The sequence below is a fragment of the Budorcas taxicolor genome, chromosome 10 (genome assembly GCF_023091745.1).
Source record: "Budorcas taxicolor isolate Tak-1 chromosome 10, Takin1.1, whole genome shotgun sequence".
Lineage (NCBI taxonomy): Eukaryota > Metazoa > Chordata > Mammalia > Artiodactyla > Bovidae > Budorcas > Budorcas taxicolor.
Window position 1 is genome coordinate 21,587,717 of NC_068919.1, and position 21,913 is coordinate 21,609,629.

Here is a 21,913-nt window from a genome sequence, read left to right on the forward strand (position 1 = left end):
AAGACTAGGATAGGCAAGCAGTTTCTGCAGGTAACTTTTCTTCATCTTCTTTCTTCCTTTTTAAATAATCAGATTGGTTTTCTTTTTAATTCTTTCTACCCAGTGCATGAACTTACTCTCATTATGAAAAAGTCAAATAATATAGAAGTGTAGAGAAAAAAACACCAGTCCTCAGTCCCTCTGCCGCTCCCAAAATCCCACTTCCCTCCTGCAAGTTGCCAATGTCAAGGTTGACGTTATCCTTTCAGATTACATATATGTGCACACACACGTGAATGTCTATTATTTATACCAGGCAGTATGTTTACACAGGGTGTGAAGCCACCTGGCCACAGCCGATCCACACGAGGGCACCCTCAGGCATTCTGGCTGGGGCCCACTGGCTCTTGCAGCTGGCACTTAGTACAGCTCCATTTGGAGGACTCTCCAGCCAGACCAAAAGAGGTAACCCTTCCCTGCTGGTTCCTTTGCTTCTACCTCCAGTCCAACCCTTGGTATTCCCATCTGCCCCAAACTAAAGAATAAAGGTCTTTTTTGTAACGATGGTAACAACTAACACATTTTGAAGACTTATTAGGTATTAAATGCTCTCTTTATATGCTTAATATTTTATTCTCACATCAATCCTTCTTATGTTGTGTTATTCTCATTCTATGGAAGAGCAAAGTGAGGCTTGGAGACGTTAAGTAATTTTCCCAAAGCCACATACTGAGAAGATAGGCCTCAACCTAACTGTGGTTTGAAAGTTTGTCTTAACTTTAACATTGTAGTGCTTCAAGGTCCCTCTTTGTTTCCAGTAATCAATGTTGTTATGCCGTTTATGAGGCCAAGCCAAATCCACACCATTTACAAACTCAAACTCAGTTCTCCCCAATATTCTGAACCTAACATCTATTTCACTCCTTTATGACTGTATCCTTTCAACCATCTGCATTTCTTCTTTGCTCTTGGGATAGTCATTCCAGATGCTATCAGCAAGGTTGCCACCTTTTTTAGAGAATAATCTAGTCCTTCATTTGCAGTCTTGATTTCTTCTAAGATGTTTACTTGAAATAAAAACACATTTAAGTCTCAGGATCCAAATAGATTTCTCTCTGCCTGCCCATTCATTTATAAGCTCGGTGAGAGCAGGCACTGAATTGTACTCACTTTTATATCCTAATGGCCTAATAAGACCTTCAGTAAATGTTGACTGAAGAAATCACTCGATGCCTCTGGCCAGTTATTGAGCAGGCCCAGTCAGATGTTTGAAGATCACTGCAGTGGCTACTTAAGAAACAAATACTGTTGGACCAACACAAATTACACCAGGTCCAAGGCTGTGTGCCTCAAGGATCTTCTCAGACCAACACCACAGAGCCAAGGAATGGCAGCTCAGACAACAGAGCTCTTCCCAGAAAACCTTGGGCCATGTAGGCTGACACTGAACCTTACCTGTTCCGTCAATGACATATGGTACCAGAGCAAGGAAGACAGTTTTAAACTGCTTGACTATAACACAAATTACTGTAGCATTATTTCATACCCTAAAATATGAAAAGAATGTGTTTTCCGTGGATTACATATGTATGTGTAAAATAAGAAAATAAAACTCAGTATCACTTTAAAAATGAGTCCTGGTTAAAGAGCATTGCTATGCTTAATACTGGAGTTAAAATGCCAACAGGAATAAATTGTAAAATAAACAGTATATGTCTCACTGTTTATTTCCAACTTAGTCACTTGTGATTTTACACCCTTGTTGCTTTAGAGATTCCATTCCTACTCTAACATTCCATATTTCAGTGCTCGGAGAAAGTTAATTATTACCATGAAATGTTTTAATCCACTTAATATAATTGTGTATAAAATAGTAGACTCTAGAACGGAACTGCTGAGATTCTAATTCCAGCTCCCCAAATATTAATTTATGTGACCTTGGGCAAGAGACCTACCCACTCCTTCAATTTTCTCATCCATAAATTAGGCATAATACTCCCTCTCCTATGATGAATGTACTATATGAGTTAGTGTTTGTAAAACAATGGTACCTAGCACATTGCAAGTGCTATGTAAGATCAGTAGGGAGTCAGAAAAAAACTAAACAAAACTTCACTTTTTTCCACAAATACAGAAAAAAAAAAAAAAAGGAGTAAAAAGCAGCTCTGTTCTCTTCTTGGAGCTCTCACTGGAACTACAACTCCACAGTCCCAATTCCAAGAAAGATATGTGATGATTCATTCAATAATTTGAGGGCCTACTATGCGATGAAAGTCACCATGAATCAGACACAGCCTCTGCTGCTCAAAGAGCTTACAGTCGGGTTAGAGATCAGAATTTTAATCCACTTTTTCTTACAGATAAGAAAACTGAGGTCCAGAGAAGTTGTGCCTTGCTCAAAGTCACACAGCTAAATAGCACCAGAGGTGAGACCAGAAACTAGGTCTTTCCACAACTCTCAGCTCAGAACTCTTTCCAAAGGGCCAACCACCTATTTGAGCGCCACATCTCAATTTCTATTTGAGGCTCTATCTAGCTTTTGTGACTTCCCCGTATTTGCACCCACCACTACCATCCTCCCAAACCTGGAGCCTAGGGTTTAGGAAAGAAAACACTGAGCCCAGAAGAGAAAGTTAGAGGCTGGGCGGTTTGAACCTTCCTCTAAAAGAAAAGGTTGCTCTCTACTCCTTGCGTTAACTCTTCCGGTGCCTGAAAGGCTGAGGCCTTTCAAAAGAAAAAAAAGGAACAGTGGTCCCACTCTGGACCGATAGAGTGGAGTGCCCGCCTCCTGGTGCAGCAGCATCAATGATAGATGGAGAGTCACTTGTCACAGGGCTGTGGGCGGGGGCCAGGCCCCGCGAGGGCCGCGGGACCGGAGGGTGAGCGCGGCTAAGCGCAGGCTCAGAGGAGACAGCCTGCAGGAGGTGATGGTCAAAGACCCTGGGAGAAGGTGGCCAGTGGGAGGAAAGGCAGTCACTTGGAGACGAGGCAAAGCTGCAGATGGTGGATTCTGGAGGTGACAGCAAGGAGAGCACACAACTGCGAGGGGTGGCTGAAGCTTCTGTGCGAACACCGGCCGGGTGCGAGCTAGGAAAGGAGGGCAGCGCGCCGGCGCCGCCGGAGGGTCCCACCTGGGCGGGGGTTGCCATGTCTCGAGAGCGGCACTCCCGCACCGACATCCCCCGCAACCTGAGCTTCATCGCCTCGCTGACGGAGCGCGCCTACTACCTCAGCCAGCGGCCCAGCCTCGAGGAGGAGCCAGAGGAGGAACCAAGGGAGGGAGGGACGCGTCTCGGGGCCCGATCTCGAGCTCCAGGTCCGAGTCGGGGGCGCCGGGCTCGTTCTGCGCCCGCCGGAGGCGGCGGGACTCGGGCGCTCCGCAACCACAGCCCCGATACCCGTAAGAGAGTGCGTTTCGCTGACGCGCTGGGGCTGGAGCTGGCAGCCGTGCGCCGCTTCCGCCCGGGAGAGCTGCCCCGGGTGCCCCGCCACGTGCAGGTCCAGCTGCAGAGGGACGCCCTCCGCCACTTCGCGCCGTGCCAGCCCCGCGCCCGAGGCCTCCAGGTAGGCGGCAGAGGCACTCCGCTTCCCCAGGACTTCCTCAGCTTGGCCTCGGCGGGCGTGTGGGAGTGGATTTACCTAGAAGCACCCATCTCCATCCCCAACCCTGGGCTTGCTCTCGCTCACCCACTTTGGGGTTCCCTTTGGCGAGTTCCCTAGGCCACTCTCCCTGCTACCCCCGACTGCCCCGACGCCAGGGTCGGCCTCCGATTGGTCCAGTGCCTCGCCCTGACCCCGCCCCCATTCTTCCCCCGCCCCTCTCCTTCCCCCTGCTCCCTCTTCCCAGCTCCTCCTTTCCCTACAGGAGGCGCGCGCCGCCCTGGAGCCGGCCAGCGAACCCGGTTTCGCCGCCCGCTTGCAGGCCCAGCGCATCTGCCTGGAACGCGTCGAGGCGGGCCCGCTGGGCGTGGCCGGGAGCGCGCGCGTGCTGGACCTGGCCTACGAGAAGCGCGTGAGCGTGCGCTGGAGTGCAGACGGCTGGCGGAGCCAAAGAGAGGCGCCCGCCGCCTATGCCGGCCCGGCCCCGCCCCCGCCGCGCGCCGACCGCTTCTCCTTCCGCCTACCGGCGCCACCCATTGGAGGTTCCCTGCTCTTCGCCCTGCGCTACCGCGTGACGGGCCGCGAGTTCTGGGACAACAACGGCGGCCGTGACTATGCTCTGCGTGGGCCGGAGCACCCGGGCAGTGGCGGAAACCCGGAGCCCCTGGGCTGGATCCACTTTATCTGAGACGCAGGCTGCCGACGGCGGAAAAAAATCAAAGGCACCAGGAGGGTTGGGAGATCCCAAACATTTGCCTGGGAGGAATGGGAGAAACCGAGATTGGCGAGGAGCTGTCCTAAGGAGTCAAGTCAGGGGGGGCGAGGAGAATGGGAGAAGCCAAAGGGGTGTAGGGAGTGCGTGGACTTAAAGAAAGCCGAGGAGACTGGGGTGGATGTGAGTGGATGAACCCACATCATAGGAAAGGGAGACGGAAGGGGTGCTGGAATATTAGAAAATAAGCAAAAGGACGGTGGTGACGTTCTCTTCCGTGAGTGGGTACTGGGAGAAAGTGAGTAGGTGGGTCAGGCCTATGTAGTCAAAGGTTGAGGACACCTGTTTGGTATTCAGGAGGTATTTTATGTGAACTAGAGACATACCGCAGTTGAAATCATTTAGATTGCTGGTTCACTCCCTCTTACTGGTCTTTGCCACCCCAGGTCCCACAGCCCTGTTGTCCTAGCTTTAACTCAGCCATAATTACCTTGCTTAAGTCCCAGGAATTTGGCCATTGCTCCCCAGCCCCCGGCATTAATGACAGGATTCCCTTGTCACCCCTGCAATCCCTGGATTCAGTCTCTGCTGACTGGCTGGGGAGTGATGGCAGGTAACAGTCAGAGCTCCTTCCTCCAGCGGCAGCCCTGGGGATGAAAATGAAAGCAAAACCAACTCCAGGCCTTGTAGCTAAATAATGTGGTGCCTAAGGGGTGAGTGCAATCAGGGGCTTCCAGAAGAATGCCAGCCTTACCGTTCTGGGTGCCTTCTAATGACCTCTAAGCACTTTATGGACTGTATTTGTCAAGGGACAAGCGAAACACAGGACTCTTTCTGCCTGAGAAGAAAAGGAAATCACTGACTAGCTGGATAACTTTGGGCAACTTACTTCACCTCTCTGGGCCCCAGTTTCCTCCTTGAGAAACGGCATTTGGATTAGTTGATCTCTTAGGCTCCTTCTTGCTCTAACATTGTATGATCTGTGAGGGGCAGAGTGTGGATTAGAAGCCACATTCTCCAGCCTGCAGTTGGAGTGCTTACAGTTCAGAACACACAGCACCCCAAGCACCTGGTTGGGCCTGAGAATGGTCCTCCAGTTTTTGACACATGTTCCAGAGCCCTCCCATAACCAGCCTGCAGTCTCAAAGTATTCCAGGGCCTCTTTCAAACCACAGCTCATCCTCTGGCCCCTTGCTTTTTGCTTTTGCCCCACAAACTTCCAGCCTGGGTGCTATGAGACAGCTTGGGGGAGGTGCCTCTATCGGGGAAAATGATGCTTGGGAGCCCCTAAGATGAAACAGTGTTGGGGACTTTCTTGAGGTTAAAGGATTATTGGTATGAGAAATGGAAAACATTTCAAATAAAGAAACAGAGCAGCTTGAAAATTAAATGGTGCCAGAAGATAGCAGTCTCTTCCATACCCTGAGCAAGTGAATGGGAAAGCTGGACTCTCCTACCCATTTACATTCATGCCTTATGTCTCCTGGTTAACCTCTGCTGGGTGTTTGTTTTTTCGCTCCTTTCACCCTGTTTCTAAGCTCCTCTCTTTCCTTCTACCCCTCTCACCATTTTCATTTTCTTGTAGCATGTAGGGTATTTACCTTCATTTCCTCTAGTTCCATCTGCCTCCCTCTTCATCCTTGTCGATCTCTGCTATTCCTTCTCCCTCCAGAAGGAGTGGAGAACCTGCTTCCTTTTCTCCAAGATCATGGTTGGTCCACTTTCCTCTCAGGCTCCTTCTGAAGGGAGAAGAAGCAGTTCCTGATGCTACAGATGAACATGGAGCTCCCAGGTAACCAGCTGCCCAAACCCATTTCTTTCTGTTACTGATTTCTCAAAAATTTTTGGATTCCCCTTTTACCACTCAGTGAGAGAAGGCAGATGCACATGTGCCCATACATGCATTCAGAATAGAGTATGGGGCTTGTTTATCATGCCCCTCCTCTCCAAAACCCTAATTCTTTAAAGAAAATAAAAAAGGTTAAAAGAGAAACCCCAAGTCACTCAAATGCCCATTTAAATGTCATCCTTATCTGATAAAGAAAACAAAGAATTTCATGTATCTTGTGGATCACCTTCAGGTCAGAGTTCCAGCAGAGTGAAGAGAGAAAGTGTACTGGAAGCCACCAAGCAATGCACTTTTTAGTCACCAGTGAAGATCCCAAGAGAGGATAATGGAGCGGGAGGGTTGCTTATTGTGTATGCATGACTATTACCGTGTATTTAGCAATCTCAAGAGCCCACATTTACTTACTTATCCACTAAAATCTGGTGCCTTGCATGCATTATCATCCTCAACCCTATGGATTGAGTAATGTTATTCTTGTTTTAGAGAGAAAACAGTTCAGAAAAGTTCAGTAATTTATTCAAGATCACACAACTAGTAAATGGCAGAGCTAGGGTTGTGAACGCAGGAGGGAGATCTCCAGAGCCTCTGTGCATAAGCATGATGTCATAATATTTTCCTTTAAAAACAAAATTAAAACCTTGCCATTAAAAAAAAAAAAAACAAAAACAGAAACCCTTGCCACATATCTCGTACTAGGAAAAGACCTGTTTCTAATTGTGCTCTGCCTTCCCAGCCTCCCTAACTGGCTTGGGAAAGGCAAAGCACTGAAGGTCCTGAGCTTCATCTGCTCCTTCCAGAAGCTTGCTGCTGCTTTCTGTGACCCTGTGATCAGCAAGGAACCACTTCGCCTGCCTGCTAGAGAATTGAGGAACCCATGTGAACTCCAGCCTTCCCATACACTGGGATTCTCTTCTGGCCCTAGGTAGTCCACACCTGTTGACGTGCCGTGCACCGTCTTACCACCCCCCCACCCCCACCCGACTCTAGCCTTGAATTGCCCAGTTCCCTGAAATTTGCACTGGAAGGGTTCATGAACAGGCTAATTGCTGGATGGTCGGTCTCCTGGAGCCTGAGTAATACTAAGGGGATAAATGCAAATGGATTTGGGGTCAGGGAACCAAAGAGAATTCATTGTTCTTGAGCTTTATCTCTAAGAATTACCATTGCTCACCCATTCCTCTATTCTCAGCTGTATAGAGCCAAGACATGAGCCTTGTGGTTTTTCCATACAGAGTTGCCACAGGGTAGTGGTGGGAAGGTGGTAAACTGCAGGTCAAATCTGACATGAGAAACACTAGGAATTTGGCAGAATCTTTAGAGGTGTGTCATGTGTTAGGCACAGGACTTTCCTGTAAAGCCTGATGACTACAAACAGGAGCAGTTGAGGGTATAACTTGTCAGCCATGGACTGGGAAGTACCATGTGAGAAACCTGTACCATGGGCACAGGCTGGGTCCTTGAAGCAATACAGCAGGAACCCTCTTGCCCTTTCCTCTCATCCAGACCTCAGATGTCCTTCCTACATACTCTTCCTGTTCCTTTGTTTTCCTTTATGAATGTAGCTCATCATTTCTCTTCTTAATAAGCCCTAACTCAGCTTTCCAATCTCATCCCACATTTCCTTTCTTCTAACTCCTGTGTTTCTCTGGAGCTGCTCTGGATCTTGGCAATCCAGAGATCACAGAATTCAGAGACCTGAAAAGGCTTGTCTTTAGAGATCATTGGGTCTAGATTCCTCTAGAGATGAGGCCACAGGTCCAGAGATGAGAAGGGACCCCAGCAGGGTCAGAGAATTTGTTGGTACAACTGCAGATGGGACTTAAACCCAAGCCTCCTGACCACATTCTATTCCCAGGCTACCAAAGAGTCCTTTCTCCATGGGAACAGACCCATGATTTTTCTTGGCAAGGGATACATCAGAAGTGTTTCATTTTCTGCTTCTAGTTTCCATTCCCTACTGCATTCAGGCAGAAAGAGAAACAAAAGGGACTAGTATGTCATTAGCCTTGGCACTTGTTTCAGTGATGTTGCTGAAGAACAGTGAAGTTGCTAAAACAAACAACTAGATAATCTACCCATTGAATAGCTAACCTAGAGAGGAAATAAAAGTGTGTTCTGTGAATCCCCCCAAACCACTGTTCTCACCAGACCCTCCCTGAGCCTCCTGACCTCCTTCACAGTGCAGCTTGGTACTCTGGACCCCATACCTGCTGGTATTGTGCCTCATTTGAGCTTACTCATGCAACTGCCCTCCCTTTTGGATAAAAGACTTCATATTTGAAATAAAGTTGAAATTTGAAAAGAAAGTATAAGATGTTGAGAAGTATTATTTTTGGGGGGCTGAGGGTGGCAAGAGACCCAGAGGCAAGATTTCTTCCTCCCTCTCACCCCTCATTGCTTGGCCATCTCTTTCCTTGAGATGGGAAGGAGATAATGGAGGAGTTGGGCAGCCCTGTTATGAGACACCCCTATTGTATGACACTACCACTTTGGGCAGTGGTAGAGAAAGTTACCAGGCCTGGGGCTTAGCTCCCCTCTACCCTGTACCCGGAACCAGTTGCTGCTGCATTAAAGGGAATAGCTCAGGTAAAAGGTTTCCCCTTTGGTGGGGTGCTCTTCTTAAGGGATCATCTACATTGCATTCTGCTCCTTAAGCAGTGGAGGGAAGATCAAAGCCCCTTTGTCAAGGGTAACCCTAAAACAAAGAACAAGAAGCATGATAGAGAGGAAAAGCAAGGACCTTTGTCTATTACAAAATGAAGACACAGAAATAGATATTAAAGGGAAGTAACCTTGAAAAAGTCAGTTCTAAAACAGTATTGACTCCCATATCACCTGAATGATGAAAGAGTCCAATTACCCTCAAAGTAATGAAAGGACATTCCTTATAGGGAAGCCCTAGCCCTAGAATAATCAGATGCCATGTCATTACATCATAATGGCCAAGTTGTGATGTCACTGCAGAGTACCCACTCTTTAGTACACGTAACTGAAACCAGATATGCTGAAGGGTAGAATCGGCATGAGGAGCAGACACCCAAGGAGAGGTAATTGAGGGCTTTCCAGGGGTTCCCGCCATGGATTATAGCCTAGGGTTGCTCCATGGCCCTAATGTCTTTCTAAACCTGTCACATCTTAGTTTGTTAATAGGTTTGTCTGAAATCTTTCTTCTGCAAACTTCTTTATTGCAGCTTTTGCTATCCTAAGTCTTCCATACTTGGCAGCTGTGATCGATCAGCCCTCCCCTCCAGTGTTTCTCAGGACAGAGCATATAACACTAGAGCAGGGTTTCCCTAAATGGGGCAGAAACTCACCATATCCATTTCATTCCCAGGGACAGATCCAAGTTTTTGGTTGTCTGAAGCACACAACTTATGGACTCTTTTTTTCAAGAAAAACAAAATACATAAGGCACAAGAGTGAATATATTTCAGGCTGAGGAAAAATATAAAAATTATAATTTTTAAAAAGCTGATAAAGATCACAAAATCAAGAAAAACAAAATTTAAAAGTTACCTATGTGGCAAACCTAAATATTTTTCCCTACAATTTTGTTTTTGGCTGCACACTCTTTGATATCAATCTTTTAATATGATTACATATAATTTTTCCATAAAGAGGTAATTCCATCACCATGATCACTTAAAAAAATTTTTTTTGATAATTAAAAAGAATTTCACCTTCACACCTTGTAAGTGAACAATTATGTTCACATAATTGGGGGGTAGGATTTTTGTCAAATTTGGGAAAACCCTACCAAATTTCTTTAGTATACGTGGTGTAAGATTTTGGAGCATTTTCTAATTTTGTAATAATGAATAACATAACTCTGAATTGTTGACATTAGTAGTATTCCTGGAAGCTGTATATTGGTTTGTTAGAGCTGCCATAACAAAATACTTAGATTGGGTCGCTTATAATATGGAAATTTTCTCACGGTTTTGAGGCTGGAAGCCTGAGATCCAGACGTTGGCAGGGTTGATTCCATTCTGAGGTTCCTCTCTCATGGCTTGTGGATAGCCATCTTCTCGCTGTGTCTTCATATGGTCTGTCCTACCTGCATGTCTGCGTGCAAATTCCGTCTTATTATAAGGACAGCAGTTATACTGAATTGACTTACCTAAAGACCTTATTTTAATTACCTCTGAATAGACCTTATTTCCAAATATGGCTACATTCTGAGGTACTGGGAGTTAGGACTTTAACAGGAATTTTAGGGGGACACAGTTCAGCCCATAACATCAAAAATACTATTAACTGTTCAAAGAAGTAACTGCAAACCACAGATGTGTAACTCCTAAACCCAAACTAAATGTATTCCCAACTCAACTTCATTAGTCAATCCCAAAATGCCCATGGCCTCTTCATTGCCACTGGACAAAAAGAGAAGGGTGATAGAGGGGAAGTCAGAAAGAGACATCGATCTTGACCAACTGCAGTTTGAATTTTTTTTTAAATTCTACAAAAACATATTAACACATTGCTGAGACTCTTCCAGTGCTTTGGAAGAGATCTGTGCAAAAGAGGAGTCTTAACTTCCTCCATCTTCCTTCAGTTCAGTTCAGTTCAGTTCAGTCGCTCAGTCGTGTCCGACTCTTTGCGACCCCATGAATCGCAGCATGCCAGGCCTCCCTGTCCATCACCAACTCCTGGAGTTCACTCAGACTCACATCCATTGAGTCAGTGATGCCATCCAGCCATCTCATCCTCTGTCATCCCCTTCTCCTCCTCCCCCCAATCCCTCCCAGCATCAGAGTCTTTTTCAATGAGTCAACTCTTCGCATGAGGTGGCCAAAGTACTGGAGTTTCAGCTTTAGCATCATTCCTTCCAAAGAAATCCCAGCTTCCTTAGCTATTGGGTAACTGTATATCTGGTCAGTCCTGCTAATGTTACTGAGCCATCCAAAGGGGCAGGGAGTTTTCACTAAAGATTGAGGATGACGTGGTAGGTCCACATTCTTCAGCACTAGTTCCTGGAATTGCTGGGATGATCACTGACTTGCTAACTTCTTTCTCTGATAATGTCAAGTCTGGACCTCTTCCTCTCTTCCACTCCCTTACTCCAGTCCACTCCATCATCTTCTTACGTGTAAGGGTGAAACCCACATAAAAGAGGGAGTCTGCAGCCTGCTTTCCAGAACCAGGGCACAGGAATTTCTTTCCTTGGATTCTTCTTCTCTTAAATCTTGAGTCTTTGACTCTTCTGCATACCCCTGACTTGGGAGTGTGTATCCTTCTGAGACAAATGTGACTGAGTTGTCTACATTTCATAATTCCCAGCGCATGATCTGTGATGACCAGAAGGACTGACTTAACCCCCCCAGGAACAGCCACTAAATTTTCACAGTTCCTGCCTGGCTTTCTAGCCAAACAAACTGAGTTCTTCCCACTCAATATCCAGCCTCATTGTTTGGATTAAAAGAATGAGCTCTCCATTGACAGCTGAGGGTTGTCACTGCCTAAAATGTTTCGCTTTTCCCTTTCTTCCTTACATACAAACCATTGGGGTTATTATAATAAGCATTGAGTTAGGAGGTCTGTATATAGCACTGGCCTTGGCTTAAATCCTAAGTGATCAAAAGTTTCTAACTCTAAAGCTGAGAAGATTATTTCTGTTGCTTACTCCTATCATGCTTTTAAGGGATACTAGTTTGAAGGGCATGGCTCTTAGGACTTGGGATTGTTACCAAATGTATTGAGAGAAGGGAGGAAGGGGCAAATGCAGAGTCAACAGAAAAAGCTGAATTAGAGATACGTTTCTCATGCTTGGCAACCTTTAAAGAGCTTTAGACCTTAGCGTGGAGCAATGAAGAATCAGAAGTATCAGTTACGATGGTTGACTTTTTACGGGGTATATGGGGAGTGGCGAGATCTGTGGAATAAGGGCATAATAAATTATTGTAAGTATATAAGCTATTGTGACCTAAATAAACAACAGAAGACTATCATGAGAACAGAAGAGTCATTTCAGAAAGTATTGTTCCCAAGTTTTGGTCAGAAGACTGAGAATCCTAACTATACAAACTTTTGGCCTAGAATTTTGGAATGTGTGGAATACTGAGTCGTTGGAAAGCCCGTTTTATTATAATCCCTTTCTTGACAGCAAAACCAAGGCCCCCCCAACGTAAGGCACAACTCCAGGTAGTCTTTACTAGGGCAGAGGAAGGGCCTGAGGGGGGCTGGCAAGACCTAATGAGGTGACCCCCTCTAGGACTTCATATTTGAGAACACCTGTCTGGTGACAACTGGACCCAGGAAGCGGCGGAAGGTGCCAGGCTGCTAGGATCCTCATTTTTATGGGTGGTCAAGACACTTGACGAAGGCAATGGCACCCCACTCCAGTACTCTTTTGCTTGGAAAACCCCATGGACAGGGGAGCCTGGCGGGCTGCAATCCATGGGGTCGCCAAGAGTCGGACACGACTGAGCAACTTCACTTTCACTTTTCACTCTCATGCCTTGGAGAAGGAAACGGCAACCCACTCCAGTGTTCTTGCCTGAAGAATCCCAGGGATGGGGAAGCCTGGTGGGCTGCCGTCTATGGGGTCGCACAGAGTCGGACATGACTGAAGCGACTTAGCAGCAACACACTTGATCCATCTCTAGAACAAGTTAACGGTTGCTCTAGGAGCTTCGTTTACAGTTGACGCTGCTGACGACGGTTTGACCCTAGGCTGGGAACGCTTGTCTCCTGTACGAAGCTGGCAAAGGGATACTGAAAACGTCTTCCTTCCGGAGGAAACAAATAGGGAGTAGTTGTAGGCGGTTTGGACAGTTCAGCAAACTGCTTTGAATTTCTTGGGGAATTCCAGGAGGAACATTGCCCAGCGTAACACCGAAGATCCGGCGCCCGTAAGGCGAGGGTGGGAGGGGGTACTGTTCACGACATCCTAGCCTGGGGGGGACATCTTCCCTGTCCCATGTAGCCAATAGGCATCCCGGCTGAAGCCCACGCACCCAATAGCCGACTTCAACCGAGACCCACTCAGCCAATGGCCGACCCAGCCCGTTCCGCGAGGGCCCGCCTGCCTGCGCCCACCAATCAAAACTCGGGCCACCTTGGCACCACCCCTGGAGCCCACCCCACCCATCCGCCCCGCCTCCAACTCGCTGGAGCAGGGCTGGGCTAGACAGGCGCGCTCTCGGGGGCGGGGAGGGGGGGCAGTCCCGGTCCTGGCCTTCCGCGCGGGTGGGCTCGGAGCAGGCCGCGCCGGGCAGCAACCCCACTCTCACCCCGGAGGCCCCCTGCCCTTTCTCCCCCTTTCCCCCCGGCCCATGGTGCGAGGCTGGGAGCCGCCGCCCGGGCTGGACTGCGGTGAGTGATCCCCAGCCCTTTCGACTTCCCCTTCCAGTCCCTGTACGATCTCCGACCTCCGGAGCCCCATCTCCGCGCTGGGGGGAGGAGGAGAATTCTAGGTTCGAAGTGGTCCGGTTCTCTCTCCTTTCTCCTCAGGACTTTTCGGTTCCCTGTTTTAACTGGGGGAGGGTGAGTGGGTGTATAGGAGGAGGGGAAGGCCGGGTTGGGACGCCCTTGGCGAGGGGAGGGTTGAGATTTGCCTGCTCCCCGGGGCTCATTGCCCCAAGTGCAGCAACTTTTTGTTCTCTGACCCAGTTTGGAGCCTTCTAGACTGCCTGCGAAATGGAGGATAGGAGAAACGTTTCCTTCCCAGGCCTCCCCTCCTCCCCTCCATGACTGCCTCCTGGCGACTTCAACACACGTACAGAAACCTGGCCTTATTCCTGGGGAGCATGGCCTTTGGGAATGAAAGGTTTGAGAGAAACTGCCCTTGCTGACCCCTACCCAGCCATACTCAGAAAACCAACCAGAAAAGTGAGAGCCTGAGTCCTCAAAGGTTCCTGGTGTTGCCTCCTAATCAGAGACTTCTAAACTGAAAGAAGACTCAAGCTGAGACCTATTTGGTAATGTGGACCCAGATGATATATTTTATATGAACCCTCTTCTCACCATACATTTGAAGGGCTTTTTATGCTGAGGATAGGTAGGTGGCAGTAATTGAAAGTAAGCCAGTGAAAGTAGGGAATTTTTAAAATGATGCATACATATCCTAAGCATTGTCATTAAAAGTACATTCATCTCACCAATTTCTTGGGTAAGTGTCCCAGCGTTTTCTTTGTGTTGCTGATTGGCAGTCCCAATTGTCTTTCTAATATCAACTACATAAGCAAATCTCTAATCTGGCTGCACCCTGAGAACATTAAAATAAACTACTTTCATCTGCCCCAGTCCAGGCTAAGTAAATCAGAACGAGGTGGATAACGTGGGTTAAGTTTCCCCGGGGAATTTTTCTAATATGCAGTCAGACTGGAACCACTGCATCATCATCTGTGATTTCCAGGTTTGGTTTCTTTAAAGTGGAGACTGAATTTAAACACTTTTGAAGCAATATGAATGCAGAATACTTCTGAGATTTTTAAGTCTCCTGCCCCTCCAGTCTTTTAGTTTTCTTGCCTTCTCCCAACTCAACAATTTTTTTTAAATGTGCATTTCTTTGTATTATGTCTTTCCAAAGCATTTGACTTTTTTTTCAGAACCAATTCTTAATGCACTAATTTTCATAGGTTTATAGGATGTTTAATTATATAGAGAAAAACAAGGGGCATAAGCAGATTTGGAATCACACATAACTGGCCTCAGCACATAGGGCAGCTGAAGGAAGCAGATGACTTTGCCATGCTAGAGACTAGGCTACCAGCCTCTAGTGTCCAGTGCACTGTGGGTATTGATTATGTAATCCAGTGGGGATCAGTTAAACCAAGCTCCTAGACCAATTGAACATCTTTCGCTTCTGTCCAGCTAATAGCACTAGTACCTAGTCCCTTCTAAACTAATTTACATTGTCTTTCAGCCTTCCAACCACTTGTTCCATTCATTCATAAACTGTTTTCTTAAAGCAATTACGACCATTGCCTTTATGAAGTTGGGAGGACATAGGACAGAGTTTCTAACAGGGGCTTCTGGACAATCAGTGAATCCCCTGAGATAATAATTTATAATCTGTAAGTTTGAATGTTTGGGGCGGGATGCGAGGTAAGTCATAACTTTCTGAGAACCTTTAACTTCTATTGTCAAAGAGAGTCATGATCCAAAAAGTGAGAAGCACATGAATTGAGTATCACTAAATGTCCTTTAAGGCCCTGAAAACTATCACGAAAACACATTTCACTCAGGAACATTCTTCAGTTCTCTGAATAAAGACTTAGATAACTTAGCAGGCTCATATCTGATCTTCACTTGAACTGTCACCTGTTTTAACCATAAGCCTAGGCTCAAGATTTTTGTTTTGGGCCACACCATGCCACATGTGGGATCTTAAGTCTCCTGACCAGGGGATCACACTCATGCGTCTTGTTGCAGTGTAAGTGTGGAGTCCTACCCAGTGGACCACCAGGAAATTCCCAGCCTAGGCTCAAGTTCTGAAGATCTCTTTTTCCTAACCTTGTGTGAACACCTACACTAGAAGTTTAAGGCAGCCCATTAATACTTTTCTGCCTTTTGTCCAGGGGTATGGAAAGCCCAAAGGGAAATAAGGGTGTTACCTTGACTCTGTACTTTTTATTGGTGACTTTAGTAGCCGTAGGACATATCTGGCATGGTTACAGATTTAGTAAATTCAGAATTGATAGTACCACCATCACCGACACCTCTGCCCAGAGGAGTCCTTATTTCTCCAGCTTTGATTTCTTTCTTTTTCTACTTTCTCCAAATGAGGTACAAGGACACAAGATGCTATAGTGCCTTCACTGTGCTTTTGATTACTGTAGGATCTACCCTCTTTGTTATAGTTCTCATGAACTACTCCCTGGTTCTAGTTTCCTCCTATAGCAAAGCCAGATTCTTCCAGGGAGGTACCAGCTCTACTGCTGTGTCCTAATTTTAAGGCACCATTCTGTATCAAAAAGTCTTTCACAACTTGTGTTTTGTGTTACTGAAGAAATGTGGATGTATGCAGTACACCAAATATGACCTTTGCAGTACTGTTACACTGAACTATCAAGCCATGAGAATCTTAAGGAGAGCAGACCACACGAATGAAAGCAACCTGTTTCCTTGTCAGCTGGTAGCTGCACCTGCCTTATTCCCTGTCTAGCAGTCTTCACCTCACACTGGACTGCTTTATTCCTTGTGCTACCTTTTCCTCACATCTAAACTGTCGCCACGACCTTAAAAAAATAGGGCGCGAATAAGGTTGAGTGGGTGTCAAGCGTTGGATCATCAAGTATTCTCCAGCTTAGATGTAGTGGTGTTCCTGGTGGGCCACAACTTCCAAATGGTGGTTTTAAGTACCTGGCCATGCAGGCACTTCCTCACAGCCACTCAGCTGTGTCTTGAGATGAACCTGTTGGGTAGCAGCAATCAAAATTCACCCGGCAGCAATCAAAAAGGATTTATATCTAAATTATAGATTCAGTTCTAAAGCAGTCATTTTGATACTTTTTTTAAAAGCAGCAAAATCTTTTCTGGAATTACATCCAACTCCCCAAATATAAAAAGTATAAAATCAGATACCCTGGTTTCCCCCATTAGAATTAGGACTCTGCAATAACAGATTGGATACAGTAACTTAAAATATTCCATCTTTGCCTCACTTCGCCTGTTGTCTAGGAGGAGCATTACCTTTTTTCAGAGTCATCCCATGATGCTGAAGCAATGATAAAAACTAATTTATTGAGCCTTTACTTTAGTATAGGCATAATGTCAGCTGCATTTTTTTTAGTCATAACTTTGCAAGGTAGATGCTGTTATCACCTTTTATTCTGATGGGAAACTAAGGCTTCAGCAAGCACTCTCGGGAGTGGTGAAGCTGTGATTCATCTCAGATTTGTCTCACCCTAGACCTCTACCTCTAACAGCTCTAGGCCCCGCCTATGCAACACCTAGCACACAGTAGGTGCTCTGTAAAAATATATGTAACTTTACATACGCTCAACATTATCTTCAGTTTTTACACATGAGGAAACTGAGGCGCCTGTAAGTTCAGACAGAACTGGGATTCAAACTTCCTATGTAATGCTGGCCTTAATCACATTCGTATCCACTATGCCATGCTGCCTCCACTTACCCTCTGAAGGTTCTCAAACTATATTGCATTCAAGGTCTGCATGGCCTTCAGTTTGTTAAGATTTTCTTGTTAAAAGGGAATGGTGACATGCATTAGAATGCTGCCAAATTTTTCTGTTCATCATATAAAATTTCCCATATTACACTGCTATATCTGTAACTTTTACATAGGCATGCTGTCCTCTCCGTAATGTGTTAGAGGGACTATTTGTAAACTCAGATGGGAGTCCTTGAAAAGTAAAGGGTGACAGATAATGTTAGTCTCTAATGCCCACACAGGGAGCATTTAACAGGGAGTTGAGTTAAAACTCAAGGAAGTCCCTGGTTGCCCAGTGGTTAGGACTCAGCACTTCCAATGCAGGGGGCATGGGCTCAATCCCTGGTTGAGGAACTAAGATCCCCACAAGCCACGTGGCAAAAAAAAAAAAAACAGTCAAACTGGGGCCCAGAATTATTCTGGGAAATAGCTTGGGCAGGTTTCCAGGAATAAAGCACAGTCAGAGGCTTTCTCTGCAGTCCCCACACCCATGTTGAGCCTGGGAGCCCGGGTGCCACTGGGTAGCTTGCAGGACCTGGTTACAGTTTATAATGTGCCTGCCCACCTGGTTCCAAGAAGAAAGCTGGACTGAAGAGATAAGAGCTGCAGGCCTCCCGCCCTGTGTGGAGGCGGCTGTTAAGGTCTGAGGGAGCTCTCTAGGCTTCCTGGAGAGAGACAGCAGTTGGAAGAGACAAAGGCTGGGAAAAAGGGGAATAACCTTTGTTCTGCGGAAGTCTTGGGGAAGGAAACATTCACCTCCCTCTACCCTCTCCGGACCAAAACCAAGGGGAACTCCATTCATCCCAGATCATTGACCCATCTCATCCTAATGAGACTTAGAAAAAAATTAAACTATCAGTCACCTTCCCGCAACACTCCACCACCAAGAAGAGAAGAAAAGAAAAGGGAGCTGGGTAGAGGGACAGTGCTGTTCTACCTTCTGAACCTTCTAGATTCTCACACATTGTATTCCTAATCTTTCCACATTTTAGAGATAATCTAGAGATAACTCAAGAAATAATCTGTTAGGAGCTAAAGTGTTCTGAGATTACATACATCTCTTTGGGTTTTCTAGGTGAATCTTCATTCTGTCACTCTTGTTGCATGAACTTAGAGGGTGAAGTGAATTTGAAGGGGAAAGATAAAGGCTCTAAGGATGTTTTCCTTTTTTTTAACCTCAGAAGTCAGGTTATCATCTTGGTGACAACACTCACTATTTTTGTGACTTGGAATAATTTAACTTCTCTGGACTTTGGTTTTTTTCATACCTATAGGGGGAATTATAGCAGGCTCTGATGATTTATACAGTTATGAAAATTAAATGAGAAATTGTTACACACTTTAAAAGCAATCCAGTACAGTACACATAGAAAATTGTTTTTGGAGCCCAACGTTTTGTTTGGTAGAAATTGAGCAATGGCCTGAAAGGGGAACCCCAGTGATCGAGCTGTTTCTCTTCTTATTACAGCTATCTCTGAAGGGCACAAATCAGAAAGCACCATGCCTCCTAATAAAGAGGCCAGCAGCCTTAATAGCTCCCCTGCGGGCCTCATCTGCCTCCCTCCAATCTCTGAGGAACTACAGCTTGTGTGGACCCAAGCAGCCCAGACCAGTGAGCTGGACAGCAATGAACACTTGCTCCAAACCTTCAGCTACTTCCCCTATCCCAGTTTAGCAGACATTGCCCTTCTTTGCCTACGCTATGGGCTGCAGATGGAGAAAGTCAAGACTTGGTTCATGGCCCAGCGCCTTCGCTGTGGCATTAGCTGGTCATCTGAAGAAATTGAAGAGACTCGAGCCCGAGTAGTCTACCATCGGGACCAACTCCATTTCAAATCCCTTCTCTCTTTTACTCATCATGCAGGGCGGCCCCCAGAGGAAGTGCCTCCTTCTCCTGTGCCACCTCCGGAACAAGTTGGTCTTGGAATAGTGCCCCTGACTCTTAGCGAGCCCACCCAGATGAAAGGATTGAAGGTAGAGCCTGAGGAGCCACTGAATCACCAGAAAGCAAAGGAGACCCTGATGGTACCTGGCAGTGGAGCATTCCCCCATCAATCACAATTTTGGCAGGATCATCAATGCAGTGGCCTCTCCAAGGAGCAGGCAGGCAGGTGTCCCGACCAGTCACACAGCCTAGGTACTGCCTCCTGGAACCATGCCACAGCTGTCCACCAGCCCCGTGCTCGGGATAAGCCTGAATCCATCTCATTACTTGCCAGTAGTTGTAAGAAGGAGTCAGCATCTAATGTGACTCCTCCTTCCTCTACCTCTTCTTCCTCTTTCCAGGGACTGGCTAATGGAGCTCCTGCCACCTCTAAGTCCCTCCAGCCACTGGGCCGTGCCCCACAACCACTGTCACCCAATGAACAGGCACTACCCCCACAGCTGGAGCCAGCTTGGCCCCAGGGGCTAAGGCATAACTCAGCATCAGGTAGGGTTGGCCCTGCAGAGTATCTTTCCCCAGACATGCAACGCCAGCGAAAGACCAAGCGCAAAACCAAAGAGCAGTTGGCTATCCTCAAATCGTTTTTTCTACAGTGCCAATGGGCACGGCGTGAGGATTACCATAAATTAGAGCAGATCACTGGTTTACCTCGGCCTGAGATTATTCAGTGGTTTGGTGACACACGCTATGCCTTGAAGCATGGGCAACTAAAATGGTTTCGGGACAATGCAGTACCTGGTGCCCCTAGCTTCCAGGATCCAGCAATTCCCACACCACCACCTTCAACCCGCTCCTTGAATGAATGGGCTGAGACACCACCTCTGCCAAATCCCCCACCCCCACCGGATATACGACCCTTGGAGAGGTACTGGGCAACCCACCAACAGCTCCGGGAAAGTGATATCCCTCAACTGAGTCAGGCATCAAGGCTTAGCACCCAGCAGGTACTGGATTGGTTTGACTCTCGATTACCTGAGCCAGCTGAAGTGGTGGTCTGTCTAGATGAAGAGGAGGAAGAGGAAGAGGAGGAACTGCCAGAAGATGATGAAGAGGAGGAGGAAGAGGACGATGACGATGATGATGATGACGTGATCATCCAGGACTGAGTGGGAGGCTGGGGGAGGGGAGGTCTGTTACTAAAAGACAAACCAACTTAGTTAACTGTTTAAACAAAGAAACCACATTATTTTTTTTTTAACTTACCTTGTGGCAAAGAACTGAAAAACTTTGTGTTCTTGAGGGTGGGGGACAGGGATATAGTAAGGGTAGACCAGGGAGGATGACCATGGAGTACGAAACGAGGTGGGGATCAGATGGGCAGAAATCTAGGCCTCCAGTCTCACTGAGGGGCTTGCTATGGGTCTGGGAAAAGGCTCTTGCTCTTTTCATATCCCTGTTCTTTCACCTTACTATTCTACAGAGAGGCTAGGCTTTGGCCCAGAGCCATGGAGTTCTGTAAAGGAGGAGGAAAGTTTCTAATACGACCCCAGTCCCAGCATTTTCCCCAAATACAAGGCTGCCTTGCACCTCATTTCTCTCTGAACACAAGTTCATGCATAATGCAGCTAAGAATCTCAGTTACGTCCCAGTCAATCGCAAATACTTCCTCTCCTCATACCAGCTTGACTTTTCTGTGTTTTCCTGCTGCTTTTTGAATCTCACAGGGAGCAGAATGTTTTCATTTCTGATACTGGGACCACTATGCCTTGTACCTTTCCAAAAATCCCCATTCTGTTCACTGTTTGTCTCAGGGTAAATCTTCCCCCCGGAGCTTGTGAAAAAGTTTAATAATTGGGTGGAGAATAATTTAGACTGGATATTTATTGGAGGTGGGAATTAGGGGAGATGTCCTTTTAAAAAAGTAGAATTATAGATTACAGAGGGGTAGAGGAGAGGGAATGGTGTCTGCTGTTCAGGAGGACAGTGCAGATAGATTCCAGGTTTGGTTTTACAAACCTGACACTCCCTCCTGCCTAGTTTGACAGAAACTGACTTTTTAATCTTTTTGGTGTTGGTCTGTGTCCAGAAAAGAGACTTTACCCCCTGTTTATAATATCTGTCTTGAGGACAGAAGTCCTTATGTTTTAGAGTGGTTTTCATCAGTTGGGGTCAGATATAAAGATATCAGTGGATTAACCATCTAGAAATAAGAGAGTGGAAGCCCCAAATTGCTAGACTAATAATAAAAAGGCCAAAAATAAAACTGTTTCTCTCTCCACTTTGCCATTTCTCTGGTTTAAAGATTAATGGAACCAAATTCATCCACTTTCTGATTTAGTATACTTTTTATTTTCAAAGCAGCAGGATATCCTGAGGTAAAGTAAATGAACACAACTTGAAATAGATCAGTACCCATTACTAGGCAGATTGCTTTCCACACCTGCTATAGCGTAGGTTCTCTCTCAGAAGAGGGGGAGTCTAGAAATGCCTTTAAAAATAAGCTCAGTTTCAGAAAACGTAATAGGATCCTATTCAGCTACCAGGTCATTCCTAAGACCTAATTTATCTCTAGCGGATGCTATCTTCAGTTTTCCAATATTTTCACTTAAGGTATACCTGCCTATGGTCCACCCATTTAATCCCTCATTTCTACCCCTTACTACCCAAAGAAGAATAAATGTTTGATCTCAGTGGTAGTGTTCTTTGCTTATCCCACCATTTGAGAGTTTATGACGTCAAAGAGTTACAGTAGCAATAAAAGGGCATCCTCTT

General features: G+C 46.4%; 2 protein-coding genes across 3 annotated transcripts; both read left to right on the top strand.

The window, feature by feature from the left end:
- The first annotated feature begins 3,126 nt into the window (after window positions 1–3,126).
- Window positions 3,127–4,851, top strand: PPP1R3E (protein phosphatase 1 regulatory subunit 3E). Its single transcript, XM_052647221.1, has 2 exons — window positions 3,127–3,543; window positions 3,845–4,851. The coding sequence occupies exons 1-2, from the start codon at window positions 3,127–3,129 to the stop codon at window positions 4,265–4,267; spliced, it is 840 nt and encodes a 279-aa protein (XP_052503181.1). The 3' UTR covers window positions 4,268–4,851.
- An 8,452-nt stretch (window positions 4,852–13,303) lies between these two features.
- Window positions 13,304–21,525, top strand: HOMEZ (homeobox and leucine zipper encoding). 2 transcript variants are annotated; one of them, XM_052646625.1, is made up of 2 exons: window positions 13,304–13,454; window positions 18,725–21,525. In XM_052646625.1, exons 1-2 carry the CDS (start codon window positions 13,415–13,417, stop codon window positions 20,305–20,307), a joined length of 1,623 nt encoding a protein of 540 aa, XP_052502585.1. In that variant the 5' UTR covers window positions 13,304–13,414; the 3' UTR covers window positions 20,308–21,525. The 2 variants fall into 2 exon arrangements, with proteins under 2 accessions (XP_052502585.1, XP_052502586.1); XM_052646626.1 differs by lacking the exon at window positions 13,304–13,454 and adding an exon at window positions 14,042–14,059.
- Window positions 21,526–21,913: the final 388 nt, after the last annotated feature.

Coding starts and splice junctions, on each gene's coding strand:
- HOMEZ (XM_052646625.1), top strand. CDS start 13,415: ATGGTGCGAGGCTGGGAGCCGCCGCCCGGGCTGGACTGCG. Junction 13,455..18,724: donor GCCGCCCGGGCTGGACTGCG/GTGAGTGATCCC, acceptor TTCTTATTACAG/CTATCTCTGAAGGGCACAAA.
- PPP1R3E (XM_052647221.1), top strand. CDS start 3,127: ATGTCTCGAGAGCGGCACTCCCGCACCGACATCCCCCGCAACCTGAGC. Junction 3,544..3,844: donor CCCGCGCCCGAGGCCTCCAG/GTAGGCGGCAGA, acceptor CTTTCCCTACAG/GAGGCGCGCGCCGCCCTGGA.